This window comes from Trichosurus vulpecula, chromosome 5, assembly GCF_011100635.1.
Source record: "Trichosurus vulpecula isolate mTriVul1 chromosome 5, mTriVul1.pri, whole genome shotgun sequence".
NCBI lineage: Eukaryota > Metazoa > Chordata > Mammalia > Diprotodontia > Phalangeridae > Trichosurus > Trichosurus vulpecula.
This window is the reverse complement of record NC_050577.1, coordinates 297,999,509-298,024,605: the sequence shown is the minus strand read 5'-3', so window position 1 is coordinate 298,024,605 and position 25,097 is coordinate 297,999,509. Positions and strand designations below refer to the sequence as shown.

The 25,097-nt window shown below is 50.3% G+C and overlaps 1 protein-coding gene across 1 annotated transcript; it reads right to left on the bottom strand.

The window, feature by feature from the left end:
• Positions 1-2,448: 2,448 nt before the first annotated feature.
• Positions 2,449-15,453, bottom strand: MIEF1 (mitochondrial elongation factor 1). The gene is made up of 5 exons (XM_036761466.1): positions 14,813-15,453; positions 6,836-6,992; positions 6,122-6,299; positions 5,697-5,959; positions 2,449-5,099 (listed from the first exon to the last, which is right to left on the bottom strand). Exons 2-5 carry the CDS (start codon positions 6,983-6,985, stop codon positions 4,293-4,295), a joined length of 1,398 nt encoding a protein of 465 aa, XP_036617361.1. The 5' UTR covers positions 6,986-6,992; positions 14,813-15,453; the 3' UTR covers positions 2,449-4,292.
• Positions 15,454-25,097: the final 9,644 nt, after the last annotated feature.

Below are 25,097 nucleotides of genomic sequence, written 5' to 3'. Positions count from 1 at the left end.
CCTTACAATATAATACAACAGCTGACTGTACCTGCCCTCACCTGAGACTGAAAAGAATTAAGGGGAACAAACCATGCCAGAATCCCCTTAATTAGATCTTTATTGAGATTCCATGGATATGTCAAGCCCTGAACTAAAGGGTTAGAGTGGAGAGAGAGAGGAGTGAAGACACTGCTCACCCCTTGTATAGTTAAGGGACATGGGTTCAAATCCTACCTTTTGTTTCCCAAGTGACAGTGACTGGATATAAAATGGGGAGGTTGGGGCTCCATGACCTCAAAGATCTCTCCCAGCTCTGAATCTTAAGAACAAACTTCCATCTTGGAAACCATGTACCAGAGGGTAAAGTAAAATGGCTCCAGGTACAAATCCTGGCTTTACCAAATGCCCCTGTGCATGTGACATCAACTAGTCAGTCTCTGGGCCCCCATTTCCTTCTATGTAAAATAAGGACATTGGACTAAAAGTGCCTTCTTGTGCCTAAATGGCCTGCAGTGCTCTCTGCAAATCTGGACTCAAGCTGGAGTCAGCTCATTCAGACTGAAAATGGCACGCCAGGGTGGGAGTAGATGGAAGGGGCAACAGCCATGGATTGCTGCATGCACTTTCTGGGTTTCTTCAGTGTATTCATCAGCTTTTCCTGGCAAACAGCAATCCGTATCCCCAGTTAGGAAGCAAGTGGGTATCTTGGGCATCCTCTGGTCTTGTTGCGAACCTGGAGTCCAGGGATGTTTTAAAGTGTTCTGATGTTTCAACATACTTGATTTCCTTTGTGGGTCTATGGGTTTTACTTGGGGCACTTCAGAGCATGATTCTAAGACCTCCATGCATAGGAGGTGCTCCAAGCCAAATCCAAAGGACCGTTCCATTTTAACATTAATCCCTTGTGAGAGAATCTGAGAGAGTGAGTGAGTGAGTGTGTGTGTGTGTGTGTGTTTTGGTGGGGGATGGGTGAATGAAATCAACATGAAGAACAACCATTCAGTGTGCAGACACACACAGCCTGAAACATGAAAAACCATGCCTACTTCAGGAACAGGAGCCACAGAAAGTATATGAGTCCTAGTGGAAAAATGATCACTGAGGATGGCCAAGTAAAGGGGTTCTCTCCTTGTCGCCAACTCAGTTTTTAAGCTCCAAAGGGAAAGAATGGGGACACCGAAGTCACCTGCCTAGTCCTGAAGGCCTCAGTGGAGTATCTCAAACACCTCCTGGGTGAAAGGCGAGACCCTCAGATGGTAGGCCACAGAGGAACCTGTGCCACTCTTACCAGCAGCCTCCAGACATGGCAGTCCATTGAGAAAATAGGTTTGATCTACACCAACACAAAAGCCAAAGCTGGTGCGAAGGATTTGTTTTTATTTTATGTTCCCACTCTTTCATAGGTCAATTCCCTTAGTCTTGTTTTAGGGGAAGAGATAAGACAAGAAGCAGGTTGTGCTGGGCAGCCTGCCCAGCAGGACTGAGAACCTACCCAGACACCTCCCCCCTACACACACATCCACCCAGGTCACCTGTCAACCAGCCCAGACGTGTTTGTGGATCAAGAACACTGCATACACTGCACTCGACAGAGCAAAAGGCAGTTTGTAAGCTTGGTCTAAAGCCCTGCAGGTCACAGGGCAAACCAGATTCCAGAAACGGGACCAAGGAGACAATCCCACCACTCTGGGGACTGCTGTCCTCATGCTCCGCTCAGTTGCCATCACTAGGCCCTTTGAGGGCTGCATCCCCATGGCAGAGCAGTGGTGGGCGCGCCTGCTACACGCTGGGAAGCCTGGCACATCCTGCTCCCAGCCATGGCTCCCAGGCCAGTTTTAGGGCAGGGTTCTCTACCTTCAGTCCTCCTTCCCGGATGCCCACTGGACCCATTGGCTCCCTTGCCAGGACCCACTCCATCTTTGCAAGCAGCAATAGAAGCATCAAAGGAAGCAAAAAGAACCAGGCCAGGGGATTGGTGGATAAGGACCATCCCTTCTACTTCTTTCCTTTAATGATAAAAATGCCCCAAGCAAACATAGGGGTTAGGGGAAAATACCCACTGTTACCTTCAATTTATTTCTGGGGGTTGGGGACAAGGAAGAACCCCAAAACCTCAGTCTGATTTGGTTTCTGAGATATGAAGTCAGGCCAAATGAACTTGGAGAGGGGCTTGTGCCAGGAAAGAAATTTCCTACATCAGCTGTTACTTACATAAAACCCATGTGGGGACTCACTTACTGAAGGGAAGGCAGCACCTCGCCTTTCCCCCAACACTGGAGTTCTGCTACCTGCCCCCTTCATCAGCCAAGAGCTTCATGTCCAACAGAACCATTATCCGGGGCCATACTTCTTTTTGATCCCCTGACATCCCCTCATTGTATGGCAAGATCAGCCTGTCTGAATCCGAAGATATATTGGGATAATTCTTCCTAATTCAATGAAGAGGTTCACATTCACACACTTTTCTCCTCTTGAGAAACGTATTTACTTCATCAGAGACCCTGGGACCCAGTCTTACTGGTTTGTTTTGCTTTTTAAGCTCTGTATTTAATACTGAAGTGCTAATGATATACATCTGGTTTGGAGAAGCAGGCTAGAGGGAAACCTTAACCAGGTGGATCTCTCCAGTGTCCCAGAGGAAGGTGTGTTCTCATCCTCCCCATCCCTCAGGAGCAATCAGAATGCCATACAGACACACAATCTCTCCAACCCCTCCCTCCAAAAAGGAAAAGCACCCATCCTCAAGAGGAAATAGAGGGTAAGAGGTGGGGATTCTCAGAAGGGGCCCCTAGAACTTCACTTCCTAGAGCATGACAAATACACAAATTCAGGAGGAAACTGAGGACCTAGTCTCATGTGGACCATTTTACCATTAAAGTACAAGGTAAAGATGGCTACCAAGCTGCACAAGAATCTCACTGAGTGGGGAGGTAGAGAAAGCGAAGCAAAACACTCCGATTTGGCAGTGGGAATACAAAATACTGGGTAAACAGGCCAGAGGTAGGGCCAGCAATAGCCCCTTACCATAAACAGAAAAAGAAACAGAAAACAGTAAGACAGGACAGTATGTATTAAACTCCCCACCCCCCCCCACCCCCGCTCCCAGAATGACTTTACATTGCAATAAATAGTGCATTTGTAGCAGCAGGCAGCAAGGGGGGGAGAGTCTTTTCCCCTTCCCCCATCATCTGGCCCCCCAAGGTCCTCCTTTTTCCCCCAGGTGCTATCTGACAGGTATACAGGACAAAGGGAAGGCATATGCGTGTTCTGGCAGCCTCTGAAGCCTCAAAGAGGCAGGCCTGGCCCCTGCTGAGACAAAATGCTAAGAAAGGGACACAGAGCTAACATGAAGCCAAGAGGGGTTCTCTGGGTGCCCCGTTAAGGCACCAGCAGCAAGCAGTCTGGCCTCCCACCAGCCACCCGCTACATCGTTGGCCACAGCTAGAATGCTATAGATAGCAAGGCCAGGAAGATGTGGCCAGCCCAGTGACGTGACGCCCGAGCTGCCTACGACCCTCCTTCCAACCTCTTCCGAAGCCCTCTTGGTCAAGGTCAACTCCAGAGAAGTGATAAGGTTGCCCTGGACAGCAACGGAGGAGATCATTACCACAGGCCACCAAGGCAGCAAGCTCAATCTGTACCTCAAGGCTCCTCTCCTGCCCACTTGCTCCACCCTCTCTGGGACCCTGGAACCCAATTTCCAGAGCCATCCCTTCCCATGAGAGAGGTGATAGGAGGGGCAGGTCCACCTCCAACCCTGCTGGCCTTCTGCCTCTGCAGCCAGGAGGATAGCTCCTGGGCAAGCCCCAACACCCACCCCACAGACCCCAGGTACTCCCTGGCCATGCAGAATGCATTTCATCAACATTCACTTAATCAAACAGTATTTTGATCAAGCTGATGTGTTCCAGGGAAAGGAACCAGAGGGACAAAGAGGCAACGATAAGACACACACAAGGTTAAAAGCAGGGCCAGGTTGGGCAGCTGAAGGGGTGAACTGGACACAAGTCACCAAGTAACTTAGCAGCTTGGTCCATCCCCGTCCCCCCCACCCGATGCACTTTAGGGAAGTTGGCCTCACTGGAGGAACAGTGAAAAAAACTGGGGGCACAGTGCTTGGTGAGAGAGAAAAAAAAGGAGAGGAGGGCAAGAAAAGGCCATTCTAGCTGGCAGGTAGCGACCCAGGCGATGACCAGCAAGACTGGAGGCACCAAGGAGCCCAACGAGGGACCGCCTCACAGAGCCTGGAGGGTGTTTCTGACCACCTCCGAGGCCTGATCACCTAACACCCATCACGGCTTTCCCCTCCATTACGTCTGCAGCAGGACCTCTGGCTCAGACAATGAGCAATAAAGGGTGTACCCCAATTCATCTATTTCTCCAGGGGTAAGCTCTGAAAATAGGTTCACTTTGGGGTTCAGGGCACTAGGCAGGACTCCAGCCTCCAAGTAGCCAATCAAGGCCCTGAGCGCCTGCAGAAAGCGGTCAGCAAGCATGTCCTGAGACCAGTCAGTCTCCTCTTGGGCCAAGTGGAGAATGACATTGGTAAGCTGACTGGCAGTGAGGTGGCCCAAGGCTGGGCTAGACTTGCATATAGCCTTGAGGATCTTGAGGCACAGCGCTCGACAGCCCCCATCGCCCTGGTCTAGCGCCCGGAGGCGGGCAGTCTCTGCAGGCCGCAGGCTCAGCCTCCACAGGTTATCATACTGGGCCAGCCGGTGGGGCCTGGCCACAAGGACCGTGTCCCCGAGGGTCACTGAAGGTAGAAAGTCAATGACGAGGCGCCGGTTTTGCTCATACTGCACTTCCAGCGTCAAGGCCTCAGGGGGTGGAGCTGGGCGGATCACGCAGTCCAAGAGGGACCCAATGGCTGGCCAGTTAATGGAGCCTGCCACAACCTTCTCAAATGTCTCTGCCACAGCCTTGGGCGAGAGGTAACCGCCAACAACACAGCGGTCCCAGTAACTGCTGCCCCGGGGGAAGTACTCTGGGTTCTCACGACGTACCAGGAAGAAGCCGGGGACATTCATGATGGTGTCCTCCCCAGGGATGCAGGACCACAGGTTCTGCTCCAAGACCAGAGGCACGATGAGCTGAATGTGGTCAGCAGTCACGACCTGTCAAGAGAAGGCACACAGTAAAAAAGGGCATGATGCTGAAACCTCCCCACACACAGAGTCAAAGAAACTTGGCTGCCTCCTGCCCAGACCAGTCTTCATGGCCGCTACCTGCTAAGAGTGGAATGCCTGGTCCCAGAGGGCACTGAGGGGGCACATGAGAGGATGGGAGGGGGCCCTCTGGTCCTGCCCAGTGCTGGCCTTCCTCACCTCACCCTACAAGCCTCCTCACTGGGCCAGTCTTATCTGCACACCAAAGACTCTGTCTGACCCAGATAGAGAGGAACGAGTATCCCTCACCACTCAGCCCTAAATGCAGCCAAGGCCAGCCCACTGTCACACACATGCACACAATATCTACCTCTTACCTCAGTAGCTTCCTCGGGACCTAACCTATGGTCTTACACACAGAAAACTCTCAATAATGGTTTGCTGAACTGATTTAAAAGCCCCAAATAAAAGAGAGTTGGGGGAGGGGGGCATAATGCTGTCCCAGAAGGATTCTCTCCCAAGCCTGAGACATCTTTGGTCTGAATGACCAGGACCATCAGGACAGGCCATGGTCAGAAACTGCTTCCTCAGTGAGAAGACCATTACCTGCAAGTCATCATAAAGGCTGCCACTCAGATACATGTCTCGCAACGGCATGTCAGGCAGCTTGGCTCGGAGGAAGCTCCGCAGCTCGGCACATATGTCCACGGCCGTCTGCTTGGCCCGGGCCTGCTCTCCAGGGGGGATTGCTGCCCGGTTCCGATAATAAGCAAACAGCTTCTCCTGCAGGGACAGGCGGAGCCGTGACTTCTTCAAGTCTACCTGGCTCTTCTTGGTGGCTGGTTTGGGTCTACGGGGGCAGAACCCATCTGCCAAGGAAGGCAAACAAATTCACATTAGAACCCCCGTTAGCACTAGTCCACTTTATCCACCCCTGGGATCCAGCAGGCAACTGCCTCCACGCCAAGGAAGGGTTCTGCAGGATGAGCAGAGTAGGGCGGAGATGGGACCAGAGCACAGCCGACTCTCACCTGCGTCAAAGGCTGAGGGGTCAGTGGGCAGAGTCTGCAGGGACCTGCTCAAACTGGTCTTCATGTCCTGCTGCAGTAACCGTGAGGATCCCATCCAGCTTGGCTCCTCCCAGCTTCTTTTCCCTGAATGGCTCAGGCGGGTGGGGCTGCTGGGGGCACTGATTGCCCGGTCGTACATCTACAATATCCACACCAAATGTGAGGAGAGGAAGGAGGGTAAACAACCAGGGCACTCAGAGCATGCACTATTCCTCACTTGTTTGACATTTAGTTAAATTCCTACTGCGGGCTAAGCACCGTGGCAGAACAAAGTAAAGAGGGATTCCTCACGGTACCTCGTGGTCCTTGCAGTCTAGGGCACCAACATGCCAACGGATACCATAAAACACAACAATATGTGACCACTTATTAGAAAGATTCTGAACAAAGAACCATGGGGGATCCCAGAGAGAAGGCCATCTCTACCTTCCCCAGGAAGGCACCTATAGAAGGGATGCTTTCCCAGGACAGGGAGGAATTCAGCAGGCAAGAATGGAGAGAAATGGTAGGTGTGGAAGGCAGGAGAGCTCAGGACAGTCCCTTTGTTTGTTATCAAGGACAAAGAATGATATGATAGGTTTAGAAAAGCAAAGCAGCTCCAGGCTGTGGAGGGATCTGAATCTCCATAGGGAGGATCCTGAAGTCAGTGCCAACCTCTGACTGGGCCTCACTCACCCGTTTGACAGCCAAGGTGGCAATCCCCAGCATGGCGGCTCCGCCCACGCCCAGCACCAGCCGGGCGTTGGACAGCACAAAATCGATGGCGGTGCCGATGCCGTTGTCATCCTTCTTGCCTTTTCCCTGGCGCTCGCCAGTCCCTGCCATGGCTCCCCTGCGGGTTAAGAGAAGAAGACAACACACATAACTACCAGTAAGTACAAGACCCGCACTCTCTCCTGACATCCCAGGCTGCTGTTTCTGCTCAGGCCTTCCCCACCAACCTTCTGACTTTGTCATGACCAACCCAGAGGGCCAGCTGCCTCCTGCCTGTCCTTAGACTTCTGCACAGACCACATGGGCACTATCCAGTTCCCAGCCAGCCCAAGTCTCTTGCCTCACTCACCCTGTCTCCTCCAGAGGCAGATAACTGGGCCTTATGACAAGGCTGGCAAGGTGAGGGCCGGGGTGAGAATGAGCACATCTGGGATCTTTACGTGAAACTTATCTAATTCCCAGAAGACCCTTTCTTGTCTCCTGAGGTGTAGGCTACCCCATTCCATCAAGCACCTGGCTGTGCGGTTACTTCTGCCTCCAGCATAGGCTGGGCCAATTACACTGGCACAGAAGGCAAGATAAGGTCAAATGTGTAAGAGACATAAAAAAGCCAAAGCATGCCAAAAATCCTCTCTGGGCACTCGCAGCATTCGGGCTTTTGGATTACGAGACATTTGTTCTTGGGGGAAAAGTGTACGGGCGAGAAAGACGATACACAATGCTCTGGTGAGGATAACCATGTGTATATCTGATAATGATCAAAGTAAATTCTTCCACAGAGAGACTTAGCTGGAGTTAACTGGAAAAAGAAACCCATGCCCTGGCAAAAAACAAACTTTATGACATTCAAGTTCAGCCCAGTTCCTGTTCTCAGGTCTCTAGGGGCCTTGGGTTCACCAGGGACAGTCACCAGTCCCATGATCACTACTTGGGCATGACTGGTCAGGATGCTTCCCAAACAAGCCCTCATTCTGAAGTGATGTTGTCTGAGCTCAGGGCAGAATTCTGCTCTCCTTGTGGCTCACACACTCCGTGACTCCCAGCTGTTTGCCAGCCCCAAGGGAAGGCCAATCACTTCTAGACTGTGCAGCACCTGGGAGATTACCATCGGTGCAGACTTTCACACCCATGTTCATGCTCAACAGTCTTCTCCATTCCATGAGAAGGGAAGCTCCTTGAGGGCAGGGATTGTTTTGCTTGTGGGTATATTCCCAGTGCTTAGCCCAGGGCCTGGAACACAGCAGGTACTTATAAATGCCTGTCTACTCTGCTGCCAACACTCTCTTCTCCCATAATATCCCAACATTTGAGGGCGAAGTCAGATGCCGCAGGAGAAGAAAAGGGCCTTTAATCTTCTCTGCCTTCTGCTGAATGTGGCAGGGCTGGACATGAGCCTGGAAGCCTCCCAAGGCACTCTCAAATATGTGCCTTCTTGGCTATAGCCCCGAGGAGCAGGGCCAACTGGGGCTATTTTTACCTTGCAGGTCAGGGGAGAATTTCCATACAGTTACTGGGCCTCTAAGCCCTCCCCACCCATTAGAGCCTGCCTGGACAACTCAAACTCAGCTGAAATGTATGTGACAATACAACTCTACTAGCTTCCAAGTCTGAATTCTCACTGCCTACAAACTATAGGATTTTTTTCCCCCTCAAAAAGAAACTACTTCATTTATGAGATTTGCAACAGAGAGCACCAGAACACTCCTGCTCACTGCCTGGGTCTTATCCTGGAAACTCAGATGCCGTAACTGGGGGGCACTGTCCCCCAACTACAAAGAAACCTAGAGAGAGATTCTCCTGGTCCCATTTCCTGGGGTTGAGGAGGAAAGAATCTCTGATAAGAACAAATCCTCCAGCCTACCCACATCTTGTGACCACTTAGCTTCCTAAGAGTTAGCAACCACGGATTTAGCCTCTGGGTTACATTTCTCCCTCCCTATCTGGGATGAGAGGAGCCTCCTGACACTTGAATTTTAATGCAGGCCTGTGCTTAAAACCCAAAGAAAGCAGGCCAGGCTTGTTAAAGAACTCTTCCTGCTCAGAACACCCCCATAACTTTGGGTTAGATAAGATTGCAAACATCTGGTGACTAGAAGGAGGAAGTTTCACAAGTCCAACTGGAGAGCTGAAAAGTCAAAAATATGATTCACCCTTTCCTAGTTGGGACAAATTTATGCCTAATTATTATGGACTATCTCAAAGAATTACTATGACGCTATAAGGAGGGCCAGGAAGGAAGAAGCCAGGCTGCATGACCTTTGGAACTACCAATGACCTAAAATCTAGATGCGGATCTGGGGAAGCAAGTCGCTGTAATTTCAGGCAAGTTACTTACCTGTTTCTCCAGGTATAAAATGGGACTGTGACTACTAGCCACACAGGGACTGAAACCTGGGAAACACTAAGCTGAAAGGCGCAACAGTAGAGTACTATGAAAACATCCTATTTGTACAGGAATTTCGCTGATGAATAAAAGGTCACATGCCCAGGAGATCCTCAGTAAACTTGGCTGGCCAGACCACAAGTGGACAATAATACTCTCCAACCTATTCAGTCTGGGCTAGAGGCTAGACTTACCCTTCACCCCCTGCTATTACCCAACGTCAGGGAATAGCAGATGGGGGCAGCAGGGAAGCAGAGGGCAGCAATGGGGGGATGGGGAGCACACAGTCCAAACAAAGTATGGTGGAAGCTTATCAAGTCCCCAGGAGGGAGTTATCTTTAAAGCACTTTCTCCCCACCAATCCAGTGAGAGTCAGTACAAGGGTTATTGCCATGTTCAGTCATGGTGTCGGACCTCTTACTAGTAACCCCCTGTGAAGGAGGGAGGGAGATCTGTGATTTCAGCACAGGGCAGAGAGCCCCCTGCTTCTAGGGTAGACCCTGGTACACACCGAGCAGTGACTCCCCGGGAGACTCAGTTTCCCTGAGCTGCCTGTGGGTATGGAGGCCAGGCTTGGTGTAGAGAGCAGAGCGCCAGCCTGAATTTGAGTGCCTCCGGCGCTGTGGCCATGGCAAAGTCATTTCACCTCTCCAACTTGTCCATGAATATGAGTTGGTAGTGACAGAGCCCACATCATCAGTAAAATTCCTTTGGATGATGGCATCCCTCGACAAGATACAGTCAGGAAATAGGACAAACCCTGCCGCACCACTGCACGCCTAGGCTCTGGGCCTCAGGATCTGGTTAGCAGTACATTCAGCACAATCGATCCTACTATGAGAGGGCTTTGCTAGCTAACTCCCTAAGGAATGCTGTGCCCACCGTGGCTCACAAGGCAGCAGATGGATGGGTGGCATTTTCCCCACTTTACTGACACAGAAATGGAACTGAGTGTGTTTAACCTAAAGAGGACACAAGAAATCAGACTAGGCTCCAGTCTTGATCACAAGAGCCAGTCTGTAGCTCTGCTCACGGATGACCTTCACTGCAATAGATGTTAAAATGCCCTGGGCATCAGGGAGCCAGCACCCAGGGAACTACTTCCTTCCCAACCCTCAGGAAGTAGACACTCAGAGGTTGTCTGACTTGCCCAAGACCTCATACACAGCTAATAAAGTGGCCAAATCAGGCCGTGACTCTAGGTTCTTTCCACTGGGCCATGCTACCTCTGTGTTCTGTTCCGGGCACTGAAAAGACTCTTCCAGAGATTAACCAGTTGCTACTGTAACTCTGAAAGGCACTTCTCCCCCCACCCCCAGATAGGTCGGAGGTCACCAAGTGTGTTCTGATCTATGTATGTGCTGTGACCCTGAGCTTACTTTTATGTGGTTTTACAAAACACCACCCTCCATTTTATAGATTGATGAAGCTGAGGCCAGAAGAGAGAATGGATGCCCGGGGGTTGCCTTGTCACAGCCAAGCGATAGATGCCAAGTGCCCAAGTCCAAAGCCAGGCCTCTCTCCACTTCCCCCTCTCCCGCCCCTGTTTGCTTTCTATAAATTCTTCTCATCCTGGGCCTTGGGGTGTTCTTACCAGAGTTAATCTCGCTTCATTCCTTTCATAGGGAATTTGTCCTTTAAGGTGGATCTGTCACTGGGATACTGACATTTCTCTTTCCACTGAATCGCTTTGGGACTTAAGCAGTATCAGCCGTTCAGAGTATTTTCCCCCTGTATCTTCACTTTGACCCCTTTTGATTTCAGCTGATTTTTTTAAAATCTCTTTGGTTTTCTTTGTTGTTTTCTGATCGCCATTAGAGAAGCCTGCCTCCCTTTAGGCCTTAAGTTCCTGACTCGACCACAAAGCTGGGAAAGTACAAAGGGCTTTCTTTCCTTCAACCTCTAGGAGGTGAAGAGCTTGGGAATTATTAACCGGAAGTAGAGACAAGATAGTACAGTCAGCCAAGATGACTCTGCTCCTAAGAGACACAAAACTGGACTTGGTACCAACTCTCCACACCAAACACTAGGTAGGACCCTGGCAGGCCACGTCTTCATCCTTCTGGTCCTCATGGCTGCTGCCATGGCTGGCTGGTGACTCTGGGCCACTTTGTCCTCCTGACCCCCCCTTACTGTCCGACCACTCTGTAGTTTCCTTGGCTGGTCCATCACGCCCCCCAACTGTGGGTGTTTCCCAAAGCTCTATGCTGGCCACCTGCTCTCTCTACACTCATCTTCTATGTGGATGACTCCCAAATCCACATCCAACCCCAGCCTGCCCGAGCATCAGGCCCCACATCACCAATTACCTATGAAACATCTCAAACTCACTGTCTCCGAGCTACCTCAAAATCACACACTGATACCACAAAGCTCCAAAACCTCCATCTGTCAAAGGCACCATCATCTGTCTTTAAATCCAGATCTGACCACGTCACTCCCATGCTTTCCTCTTGCTTCTAGCACTGAATACAAACTCCTGTTTGGTTTTTAAAACTTTCTGCATCCTGGCCCCATTTCTGTTTTGTCTGTGCCGTGTAGAGGCTGGCCACTCCCTCACCTTTTATAGAAACCCTCCAGCCCCCAACAGCAATCTCCTCCTTCTCAAACCACCTAGTATTTCGCCATTTTATTTACTTCCACATATGTATAGATGGGTAATGTTAACTGTCCCACTGTCTTTGAACATAGTTTTGTTTTTGTGTCCCAGAGGACCAATCACAAAAGCTTGAGCACATGGCCAGAGCTTAACAAATGCTTGGAGATGGATTTCTTAGCGCAGGAAGGAGGCACACAATCAGACTGCCACTTCCCAGTCTCCTAGGCTGGATCCTCATCCAGATCTACCCTCTAACCCAGTGTCCCCAAGGCTTCTGCCCTGGGGCCTCTTCTCTTCTCCCACTCTTCCACTACTCCATGTGGGGAATCATCTCATCAGCTTTCTGGGATTTAATCACCCATCTATCTTGCCCCAATCTCTCTGATGACCTCCAATTTCACATCTCCCAATGCCTTTCAGACTTCTTAAAACCATCCCCACCCTCATCTTCCCTGACCCTCAGACTCACAGCCTCAGAACCATCCCAGACTCCTCACTGTCTCTCCCAACCCCCATCCCTCCATATCCAAGCAGTTTCCCAGGCCTGTAGAGTTCACCTTTGCAGCATCTCCAGAATCTCCATCACCCTGACAGGGCCCCCACCCTGTTGCAGACCCTCATCCCTTGGGGGGGACAGGGGTTGCCTGACTCCAATCTCTCCCCACTCCGATCCATCCTTCATTCAGCTATTAGAGTGATTTTTCCTAAAGCGAAGATCTGACCATGTCTGTCTCCTCCTCCCCGCCCCCCATTCAATAAACTTGTGGCTCCCTATAACCTCTGGAATCAAACATCGAATCCTGTCCCCGCCCCCATCCCCTCCCCAACTTACTCGTGGTTCCAGTGACACTGGCCTCCTTGCGCCTAACAATACCCTCCAACTCTCCACTCTGAGCATTTTCTCTGGCTGTCCGCCATACCTGGAATCCTCTCCCTCCTCATCCCTGCCCTCTGCCTTCCCTGGCTTCCTTCCAGTACCAACTAAAATCTCATCTTTTTTTCTTTTTAATGGGAAATCATTCCCAACCCTCTTAATTCTAGGGCCTTCCCTCTTTCCTAATTTTCACATGTAGCTTGTTTATACATCTCTTTCCTTGTTATCTCCCCCATCAGAGCATGAGCTCCTCGGGGCAGGAACTATCTTCTGCCCTTTCTTGTGTTTCCCCAGGACTCAGCACAAAGCAAGTACTTAATAAATGTTTCCTGACTACCAAGCAATGCCAGCCTTTTTTAGGAAAGGTGCTTCATAAAACCTAACAGCCTTATCTAAGTTTGAGTTGCTCCTGTTATCATCACTACTATGATTCTAAGAGGCATGTGTACTAAATACTGATCTTTAGCTGACCACATGCCTAATCTGTTTTGTCACCGATTAAATGGATGTAATAACACCAAGTCATAATAACAGCTCACCCTTACACAGGCTTGAATGTTTAAAGAGATATTTACACAAATTATCCCACTTATTTTCATTAAGTGTACCTACCTCACAGGTTTGTTAAAAGGAAAATAGCCTGGAAATTTTAAAATGCCAGAGAGACAGAAGAGCTATCAGATGCCATTTACTCACCTACGTGCTCATGCTGATGGGACGCTCATGATGGAACTCCAAAAGGCCTTTCCCCCATGTCCCAGTCCCAGGTGTTGGCCCGAGGCATCTGGCCCACCCCAGCCCACCTAGATTACTTATTACTAGCCACTCCTTAATCCCATCCAGTCCTTCCATACAAAAAGTGTCCATCCTGCTCCCATTAAATTGGGCAGATTCTTAGAATCCCACTAACTTCTACTTGCAACACAATAAACCTGGTCTAGGACTGAAAGAAGGCTGAAGTGGCTGAATTCTTGAGGCAGTCCCCTGCCCTGTACCCTTGCATTTCGGGGTTCCCAGCACCCCTAGATCACAACAATCCAAGAGGCAAAGGAAATGCAAGGTTTAGGTAAATGAGTGTTGTAGGGCAGAAAAATCTCTGGATGCGAGGTCAAGCTGAATTTGAATCCTGGATTCCGGGACCAGCTGAGTGACCTCGGAACAAATGACTCCTATTTCTGCAAAACCTGAAGGTCTACAAAGCTCCCAGTGAGGGAGGCTGCACAAGTACCATCCCCTCCATTCCAAGCAAACAAGTTCTGGAGGTAAAGTGACTGGTCCACCGGCCACCGAACGAGCAAAGCCCAGGGGCAGCGACTCCAAATCTGGCTTGCTCCCCCCTGAACCACAGCTGTGGTCCCTGTTCATTTAACTTCTAAGCCCTCAGCAGCTTCACTTGTCAACTGATGGCGGTCCTGGGGCAGCCCCAGCTACGCAGAAACCGATTCACAAATTCTAAGCGGCTCGAATTGGGGTCCTGCGGGGCCGTGTGACCTCGGGCCAGTCGTTTCCCCCGGGGCTCTCAGTTCACAGCTGGGGTCCAGCAGCCCCACCCCCCCAGGCATACCTGGACACCACTACGTCTTCGGGGAAGTAGGTGCAACGTTCTGGAAGAACTGCTTTAAACAGATCGCCTCACCGGCGCAGCCAGTTTCCGGGTGAGCACCAAACCCCCCGGCCCTGATTGGATCCGGGTGGGAGAGTCCCGGGGCCGACCCTCAAAAAAGGCGGAGACTAAGTGTGCGCAGTAGAAGGGCGGGCGGCTCGGAGGGTCAAGGGCGAACCCGGGTACTCCAGATTCGGGGGCAGTGCTGGCCGGACCCCACCCCGCGGGGGCCCATTACCATCCCGGGGGCGGGCAGGGGCCCAGGAATCACAGTCCGCCCCCCTTAGGCCATTGTTCTGGGCTGGGGGGTCACGGAACGCAGCCTCGGCTTTCTCTGCCGGGTCCGCCGGGACCAAGAACACAGCAAGGGCTTCATCAGTGCTTTCCCCCCCACCTCCCTCCCTCGTCGTTAACAAGCGCTCGGCGCACACAGCAGGCGCCTAATCCGCCTTCGCTCCCCCTGGCCCGGCCGGACCCACCTGGAGCTCCTCAGCGCATCGTGGCCGGCCGGGCCTCAGACCAGGCGGCCTCGCTCGCCGCGCAGGAAGACCCGGCCCTTTTCCAGCTGCCTCCGCACGGCGTCCGGGCCGGCCCCGGGCGGCAGCGGGCGGCGGAACTCTCGGCGCACGGCCGCCACGTAGAAGTCGCGGTCGGTAAGGCGCAGCCCGTGGGCCCGGCGCAGCAGGGCCCGGTACAGACCCAGCACCGCGCTGCGGCCGGGCTCGGCCATGAGGGTCCGGGGGGTGGCGGAGCCGCGCCTCGGCGAGCCGTCAGCGAGCTGCCCGCGCCGGGCCGGCACCGGAGGTGGAGACGGGGCCGGCGCCGGGAACGCCGCCTCACACAGCCGCCGCCGCCGCCTACTTCATGCCGCGGTCACCGGGCAACATGGCTGCTTCACTTCCGGGGCACGACCTCTGTAGAGGAAGAGGGGGAACGGGTAGAGGAAGAGGGGGAACGGGCAGAGGACGGAGGAAAGGCCCTAGGAGGAGGGACTTCCTGTAAGGGCGGGCGAGATTCTCTCGCGAGATTCCCTCCTCGCTCCTTCACAACTTCCCTTTACCTCTAAGCCCCGCCCCGAACGGAGTCGTTTGTGGGCGGTGCCACATCTCCCTCTTAATCCTCTCTGTACTCAAACTGCTCTCCATGCCCCGCCGTGTCAGTGACGTCAGGAACATGGGCGGGGCTACATCACCTTAGCTCAGCCCTTCCCTCTATGCCCCGCTCTGAGAGGTGACGTTTACGAGGTGGGAGGGGCCACAGTACGAAAGCCTTCTCGTACCCTTATGCTTGCCTTCTTTCAACCCTCAACCCTACAAGCCCCGCCCCTTAGCGAGTCGTCCGTAGGAATGGGGTGTGGCTACGCTTCCCTCGCTCCACCCTCCCATTCCCTCAAAACCCCTCCCCTAGCCGTGACGTCAGAGGGATGGGGCAGCACCTCCCTAGCCCAACCCTGCCATTCCCGTAGGCCCACGCCCCTTATGGTGACGTCATGTATCCCTTTCTTCCCCCACTCCTGGCAAAGGGCGCATTGCTCAGTAGGGGCCACACCTGTGGGGAAAGTGAGGCAGGAGCGAGCTGTGCTCCCAGCCTGATTGGTCCTCAAGGCCCGCCCCACCCTGTAACTACATTCATCCTAGGGTCCTCAGTCTGGAGCTGGAAGGGGCCTCGGAGGCCATGGAGCCCGACCCCTTAATTTTACATAGAGGGAAACTGAGGACTATATGACTTGTCCAGGGTCACACAGGAAGTGACAGAGCTGGGATTCGAACCCAGGTCTCCTACCCTCCTCCTACCAGGAGGTGTCTGATTCTACCAGTGGCCGGCTCGGTGTCTGGAGGGAGCTGAGTTCAAATGCGAACTGTGCTACAGCCCCTAATCTCGCTGCCTGCTCTGACCTGTTGACCTGATAGCCCCCTGTATCTGTATCTGTAGCCCTGGAGATTTTTCTGGTGAGAAGTGGGTAAAGCAAACATCGCTCAACCTATTTTACAGATGAAGAAACTGAGGCCCAGAGGAGCACCAGGACCCACCAGGATGGGTGCTGCATTTGGAGTCCGGGACCTGGCTCCACTCCTCTCTGGGTGACTAAGGAATTGCAGATTCAGACCTGCAAGGGGAGGGAAAGATCATCCTAGCGGAGAGAGCACCTATGTATCCTCACAGCAGGTGTGAGTGACAGACTGAGGATTTGAACCCACATCCTGCGACTAAATTCAGCTCTTTCCCGCTACTGCAGCTCTAGTCCTAACCTAAATTCTGGGTCCTGGGACAGGGATCATAACCAGAAGACAGACATAGAGAGAAGAGCTCTGGATTTCAAGCCTAAAGGAAGGGCAGGAGCAATTATTAAGCTCCTAATATGTACATTCTCTCGTGTACTCTCACAACAACCCTGGAAGGCAGCCGCACTATGATCCCCATTTTACAACTGAGGAAATTGAGGCATTCAGGGGTTAAGAGACTTGCCCAGGGTCAATCAGCTGATACATCTGAGGCCAGCTCTGAGCTCAGGGCTTTGCCCAGGGCCACACAGCCAGGATCAGTCAGAGGCAGGCTCTGAGGTGGCCCCCTGTTCAGCTTTGCATACAATAGGTGCTTAGTAAGACTGATTGCTTGATTGGATTAGAGCTAAGCAGAGTTGGAGCTGACAGCGTTTAGTGGGCACCTACAGCTCAGGGTGACCATGTGTTCTGTAGATTGTCTCCCATTGCATCCTGGGCCATCTCCAGTCATCCTGACGAATATCTGGTCTCTGGTCCCAGGTGGCTCTGGAGGAGAAAGTGAGGCTGGTGACCTTGCACAGCCCTCCCTCCCTCAAATCAGAGGCAACTGCAAGTCATGTCATTTCCCAGATGTCATGGTCCTCTTCGAGAACGAAGGACAAACACATAACAAGGTTGTAAAGGGAATCCTCAAGCTAGGAAGGGATAGAGCAGGTGGCCTAGGCCATCCCTTCTCACCCTAGGGTTCTGCAATTCTATGGCCCCTGCTGCTCTCCCCCTCCCCCAGGACTCCTGCCCCCTCCTTCCTTTCCAGCTCTCCCTCCCCTTTCCCAAGCCAGTAATCCTCACCCCAGGGAGCGATGATCCCGTTTCTCCCCTGACACTGAAGGTGGAGGCGCACCATTCGGTCTGACAGCCATGGGTTCAAGGCCTCCCCATCCCCCAGTGAGGCCAACAAGATGTGTGAGGACCCAGCCCTCCTGGGCTCAGCCTCTAATCTTGGTGCACCATTGATGGGCAAGCGTAGACAGCCAGCTACAAACCCCCTTTTCAGCTCCTCTGTCTAGCCTACCTTTCCCTCTCTTGTTCACAAAGATCCTGTGAAGCATCATCCAACGGGGCATTGGGGCACACAAAGCTAGACCTGGAGTCAGGAAGGGGACCAGCTTTGAATCTAAGTCCCCTTGACATTGGTCAGCTGGCTATCTGAGCCCCAGTTCCCTCATCTGTAAAGTGGGGAAAAGTAATAACACCTACACTTGGAGTCAGGAAGGAATTGAGGTTCAAATTTTGCCCTTGACACGTACTGGCTATGTGACACTGGGCAAGTCATTTGGCCTGTCAGCCTCAGTTTGCTCACATGTGAAATGGGCACCCACCTTTCACAGTTCTTACAAGGAGCAGAGGTATATAAAAATCTTTCTGAGACTTAAAATGCCATTTAACAATCATGTGCATACATGTGAATATGTACATGCATATGCTTTGTGAAATCATGATATGTTAGGTCCCCCACATTGTCCAGATCTATGAGTCCCTAAGGGAAACAGAAACGAGGTAGTGTGCCATTTTCTGCTTTTAACATCATGGCTCGGCCCCCTGCTTCCTTTACCCTCCCCCGACTTCCTTTGTTAAGTGTTTACATTTCTAAATATTCATCGGGTAACCTCCTCTGAAAATTGACCAGGAATCCATGCCAGGTTGTCCCTTGTTTCCCATTTGAAGATGTGGGCAAAATATGCCCCTTGCCAGGCTTCCTTGGGGACTCCTCCCTCCTCCCAACAGCTGCTTCCATGACCTCAGCCCCATCTCCCCAGATCAGGAATGTCATTTTTCTGGACCTAGACATTTGAACAAAGAGTGGCTTAAATGCTAAATTACTATCACCTCATTTATTTAAAAAAGGTCAATTAAGCAAATATTTCTTAAGTACCTACTATGCACCAGGCACTATACGGGAATACAAAACAGATTGCATTCAGCTGGGGCATGGACATTCCCCACTTGTGCACAGATAACGAATGAATGAAGACACATCTATGGAGTGTTTACTCTGTTCCAAGCATTGTATTAAGTACACACTAGGGATAGAAACACAAGCAACAAGACAATCCCCACCTGCCTTTACTGGGGTGTGTCAGGGACATGGAGGAGGAGGACCCCTAATATGTGCACAGATAGGCAAATGCAATGTATATATGAAATAGTATAATTTTCAGGAGGGAGAGCAGATGAATGACCCCTGGCAGGTTACTTCATCCCAGCCTCAGTTTCTTCATCTGTAAAATGGGGATAAATATAGCATCCATCTCACTGGGTTGTTGTGAGATCCAAGTGAGATTATGCAAACCTTAAAGGACTGTATAAATGCTAGGATTATTATTATTAATATTGCTAATATTTATTTATGATAATATATAATACCGATATTCATTGAGGGGCAGCTAGGTGGTATACTGGATAGAATGCGGAGCCTGGGAGTCAGGAAGACCTGAAATCAAACCCGGCCTCAGATGCTAGCTGTGTGACCTGGACAAGTCACTTAGCCTTGTTTGCCTCAGTTTCCTCCTCTGTAAAATGAGCTGGAGAAGGAAATGACAAACCATTTTAGTGTCTTTGCCAAGAAAACCCTTAGTGGTGTCATGAGGAGTCAGGCACAACTGAAATGATCAAACAATAGAATTATAATTAAAATTAATAATACTATAAATATTATGAATAATAATTACAGTCACCTGGGGGAGGGAATCAGGAAAAGCTAATAGGAGGTAACACGTGAGTTTGGAAGGAAGACAGAGATCCCCGGAGCTCAAAGCCAGGAGGGAGCCAGTCAGTGCCATGCATGGAACCCCCTTTGCAATGGCACCAAGGTGAGGGAGGGACAGTTTCACGGGGGAAGAGCTGGCAGACCAATTCAACTGGGACATTCAGTGCACAAAGAAGGGCAGTGTGAAATAAGACTTGAAAAAATCTGGGAGGCAGATTGCAGAAGCCTTCAATGCACAGCTGAGACCTCAGAACTGTGTATTTTATCCTGGAGGTAGTAGGGAGACATGGAAAGATTTTTAACTGGTGGAGGGGGCGGTATTAACATCGTGTTTTAGAAATATTACTTATTTGGAGCCTTCATTCTCTCTTTTTTGTACAGGAAATGGAGGCAAACTAGAGATTGTAAGTAACCTCCCTGTCTGGCCTGTGAACATTCCAGCATCTGCCCCTGGAGATCCCCATGATACCTTGCTTGTCCTTACTGCTGATGTATGTAGAGTGTACACCAGGAGGAGTGGGATGAGACATCTTGGACTCCTTCTGGTATTTCCTTAAGGAGGTGGGAGATTTCCCCTGACAAGGTTAATTCCTTGTTAAGAAGGCAAGACTGTTGTTCTTAGAATTAAGGATTTCTCTTTGACAACGTATGAACTCCCCTTGCCCTGGATACATCGCAGAGCCGATGATTCCACATGGAGGACAACTGATTTCTATGCCCTTGGACTTGGCCTTTAAAAGGGAGACTAGACAGACAGACAGACAGATAGACGTGGAGAGAACCAGAGAAGGAAAATGAGTCAGTTGGACACAGAGGCTCTGGTGACTCAAAAGATACCCTGGGGCGGGGAGAGGATGCTTATAGCCCTGGTAGTGCCTTCCCAGCCCGAGGAGAGGAGGGAATCCCTGAGCTCCAGTGATGGGAGCAGTGTGGAGCCTCTGTACCCAGCCTCCTGGATGATGCTGGAGGACCCAGAGCTCAAGAACATTGAGGTTGGGAAGGAGCCAAGCCAGACCTTTCCCTTCACTGGGACTATGACCAGAGGGGCCTGTGTAGATCCCCAGAAGTGAGATTCATGGGAAAGGAAGGACTCTCTGACACCCCCTGGATGCCTCCTCTAATACGGAAAAAGGGCACACGTGTGTGTGTGTGTGTGTGTGTGTGTGTGTGTGTGTCTGTGTATCTCTGTATATGTACATGTGTGCCATGGGGTAGCCTGTTATAAATCTGTTAGGCCTGACAGATTTCTGGCAGATAAAGGAGAGTTATCCAACTGTGTGTGAATCTGTTCTGTTATCTGTTGGGTTAAATTAAGTTTGTCCTGCATTTGAAATACTGTCCACTTCAGTACTTTAAAGGAGTGTTTTCCTTTTTGTGTGTGATGCTGTACATGAGGTAAACACCAAGATCCCTTGGGGAACCTCTGGATGGGGACACAAGCCAAAGAAGGAATGATTTTTGAGGAGCCCCCAAGTACTAAACCAGTTTGTGTAAGCTCAGTGCCAATATCTCTTTACCAAAAAAAAAAAGGGTGTTTAAGCCCTTTTTGTTGCCCTTAATACATTTTTATGGGTAAAGCTCTGCTCCTATTGAGGGTCTACTCTGCCATCACTAGCCTGCAAGTTCCCTCCTTTGTGTCCCCTTTCTGTCCCTCCTTTCAAAGAAAGAAAAGAAGACAAAACCTTAACTCATCAGAGGGCTCCCTGTGAAGGTTTCTTTCAAAGCCTCTTTTCTTCCAGATTTGCATCATGTGAGTTATGGAGTCAGAATGTTACACGTGAGAGGGACCTCAGAAGTAACCCTGGTCAATGCCCTACCTAAAGCCCGATTCCCTTCTACGACTGTCTCCTCTACCAGTGTCCATCTAGATCTCCTTCAGACTGCCAGAATCACAGGACACGGCTTTCTTAAATGGCTTTTTTCCATTTTTGGTCAACTCTGACTCCTGGGAAATTTCAGCTCCTATTAGGTTGAATTCTATGTCTTTGGACTTGGCATTTGCCCAAGTCTTGCCTTCTGGGGCCAAGAAAAATACAGCGATCTTTTGTGTACTCAAACATCCTTCAAATATTTGCAGATAAAGATCATGGTCCCCTACTAAGCCTTCCTCTTCTTTCCAGTGGCTTCCTGTGTGTCCTTTGGACATACTCCAGTTTTATAATGTCCTTCCTAAAATGTGTAGCTTAGAATTGGACACAAGGCAGAGGACAGTGGGTTTGTCACTTTGCTTATTCTCTATGCTCTTTCTTTTATTCCAGCCTTTTCTGTACCATATCTTATCTTTGACTCATTCTTAGAGTTTATTCAACATCCAGATCTATCTCACAATAGCTACTTCCCAACCATATCTGACCTCATTCTGTTTTTGTGCAGTTGATTTTTTGAACCCCCAAGTGCAAGACTTTACATTTACCTCTGTGAAACCCTAACTCTGTGAAATCTCATTTTATTAGCTTCTGCCCAATGTTCCAAACTTCCAAGAGTTCTGTGATCCAGTATCCTGGTGATCCTGACCAGCTTTAGGCCATCTGAAAATTTGGCAAAGATGTCCTCTATGCCTTCATTCAAGTCATTGGTAGGAATGTTGAGCAGAATGGGGCCCAAGGCAGAATTCTGGGCCAATATGCTAGAGATCTCTCCCTCCAACCTGACAGTGATTCATTAATCACCCTTCTGTGGGTCAGGTCGTTAAGACAAATTTGCATCTACCTAACTACAAAATCATTCAACTCAGTTCAACGAACATTTATTAAATGTAATGGTAAGGTAATGTGTAGCCAGCCCACATCTCTCTATCTTATCCTCAAAGATATTACAAGAGAGGGATTTTGTGAAATGTTTTTCTGAAATCCAGATATGCTATACCATGGTATTCCTCTGATCTAACCAGGATAGTAACTGACCATGAATGAAAATGAGGTTAGTCTTAATGGACCCCTGCTAGTTCCTAGTGATCATTGCTTTTCATGAAGATGGAATGTTATATGGAGAGCTCAGCAAGATGGTGGGTTTGGCTGAAATCTACTGGACACTTGTAGAGAGGATTGTAGGTTGGAGTCTGACTGTGGACAGCTTTGGGTGCCAGACGGAGGAGTCTGGCTGTCCTCTGCCCTGAGCAGACCACATCTGGCTATTGGACCCTGTTCTGGGCTCTCCATCTTAGAATGGTCACTGATAAACTAGAGAGCCCCAGAGGATGGTAAAAGCCCTCAAGACCATGCTCTTTGGGGATGAGCTGAAGGAAGTGGGTTGAGCCCAGAAGACTTGGAAGAAGGGTACATGGGGGGAACAAGGCAGCTATCTACAAGTGTCTGTAGAGCTGTCTCATGGAAGAAGGATTCAACTTTTTCTGTTTGGTCCCAGATGGATGGAAGGTGAAAAAGGACAGATTTCAGCTCTGCTCCACTGAACATTAGACCAATCCTATGATGGAATCCTATAATAGAACAGGCTGCCTCAGAGGTTGAGGAGTCCCAAGTATGAGCTTCAAGTGAAACTGGACAGAAAGGCTGGAGTGGAGATCTGGTTCAGGTACAGGCCAGGCCTGATGGCCTCAAGGCCCCTCCCAGCTCTAAGATTTCTGGGATTCCAGCACCTCATAGGACCAGATGACAAAAGTTGATGGGGGCCCATGATGACTGTGCAGGAATAAAGAGCCAAGAAGTGAGCATGTTCCATGAAATTTAGATCTTCTGGCTGTCACCAAATTGGCCTGTCCCTCAAGCGTTCCCATCCACTCCTTCCTCCAGGCCCACATCCCACCACTCTGGTCAGACCTCCTATGGTCATCCACGCAGCCATCTGGTGGGCACAGTTCCTGAGGAGGGAAAAGGGGAGGGATGAAAAACATTGGGGAGAAGGGGGTTGGCCAGGGACAGACAGCTCTGAGCCACCTCTCTAAAAAAAGGCGGAACATAAGAAGTGATAAATATGAAGATGACAAAGAAATATGGAAGGATCACTGGCTCACAGATCTAAAGATGGGCCTTAGTGGCCATCAACCTCCTTACTTAACAGATGAAGACACTGAGCCCCAGAGAAGTTAAGTGACTTGCCCAAGGTTACCCCATGCATAGTCCAATAAACCGTGCCACCTCTAACGTGATGAGACCAGAGTAAAGAGACCAGAGTCAGAACAGCAAGATCCCTTCAGATTCACTGCGTTCTCTCTCTCCTCTGTCCAGTGACAGAAATGGACTAGAAGGCCCCTGAGGTCCCTCTCAGCTCTCTTCTAGATAGGAATCTATATGCCAGGATTTCTTCAGTGTGTTCACACCCCTTATTGATATAGATCTCCACTCCTCTGTGCTTTTCTTGGCTTCCTCTTACCTTGTCTTGGCCTCCATATTGATGGCCCTGCAGCCAGCTGGGTGAGAACCATCTTCACGCTTAGCTGGGCCGGGCCCTAGGACAACAGCCATGTAATCTGTCACCAAGTCAATTAGAACTACAACATTAGTAATAGCAACAGAATTGGGGGGAGACTGATGCCAGAGAAAAAAGAGCTCACCAGGCTTTTGCACCATCTGGCCTCTGGCCCATAGGACTGCTCTCCCTCCCCACCCCTGCCTTCCTTTCCTTGTCTTCCTTTATGGCTCAGCTCCATTCGAACCTTCTGCAGGTCTTTCCCATGGCCCCCCAGCTGCTAATGTTTCCCCTCTGAGACTAGCTTCCACCTACTCCATATATATCATGCATGCATCTAGTTATTTACATATGACCTCTCCCATTGGACTGGAGGGTGGGACTGGCTCTTCTTTTCTTTGGGTCCTCCAGCAATTAGCACAGTGCTTACTTAGCACATAGAAGGAACTTGATAAATGCTTGTTGCCTACTGACTGATGGATCAGAAGGGACATGGAAATCCACAGGATGTTTTCTATTATTACATACGCATGTTTGTAACAAGTTATAAATACTTTATGGCATTTGTAGCTCTTATGCAATCATTGTTAATTTGAACATTTATTCTGGTTGATGGTTACTAAGTTTAGAATTTTTTAAAGAGCATCTGGGAAAATGTCCTAGAGTAGGGTTATTCATATTTTAGCTTTTCCTAACCCGGAAAAAGGGCCATCGGGCCCCTACCTAAGTCCAGGAACGGGCCCAGCCACCTTCCAGGCCCCTCAGACCCAAGTCTTAGGAATCTGGGAAAGCTTCAGATCATTCACCTCAACTTGGGGGGGGGGGCTGTTAGGAGTTTAGTCAGACCCAGGAAGTAGCTGTCCCATGGAGCACACTGCCTTCCACAGAATGATCAGGGGCTTCAGGCAGAGCCATTCTGGGAGGAAGGTACTCCATACGTTAAAACCTGGAGCTGTGGAGGCCAGAGGTCTTCATGGTAGAATGCACTATTGCGATAATCACTCCCATTTCTGTAGTGTTTTAAGTCACCACAAACATCCTTCCTTACCACAGCCCTCTGAGAAAGGTCCTGAAAAGGTCAGCGTCTCCATTTGACAGGGAAGAAAGCCGAGCTTTGAAAAGGTTATTTGGCTTCCTCGTTGTTTCTTGGGACTTTGAGCTAAAGGGGACTTTTTTCTTTTTGGCTGATGAGAAAGTGGAGGCTGGGAAAAGTTCAATAATTTGCCCAAGGTTACACAAAGAAGAAGAGACGAAACTGAGATTCAAGCCCAGGCTGTCTGACCCCAGAGCAACACTAGAGGAAAGGAAGGATGTATTAAGAGACTGTGGCTCCAGCTGACTTTGGCTGCATTCCAAAATCCTCTTTGTTTCTGGGATGTTGGGTCTGCCTCGGTTGAGGGGGCTTGACCC

Bases quoted from the DNA above. Each gene is read 5' to 3' on its own strand.
- MIEF1 (XM_036761466.1), bottom strand. From the start codon at position 6,985: ATGGCAGGGACTGGCGAGCGCCAGGGAAAAGGCAAGAAGGATGACAAC. The intron at 5,960-6,121 runs GTGAGAGTCGGC...CTTCCTTGGCAG, and splicing joins CCCCTCAGCCTTTGACGCAG to ATGGGTTCTGCCCCCGTAGA. The intron at 5,100-5,696 runs GTAATGGTCTTC...TTCTCTTGACAG, and splicing joins GCCTTTATGATGACTTGCAG to GTCGTGACTGCTGACCACAT.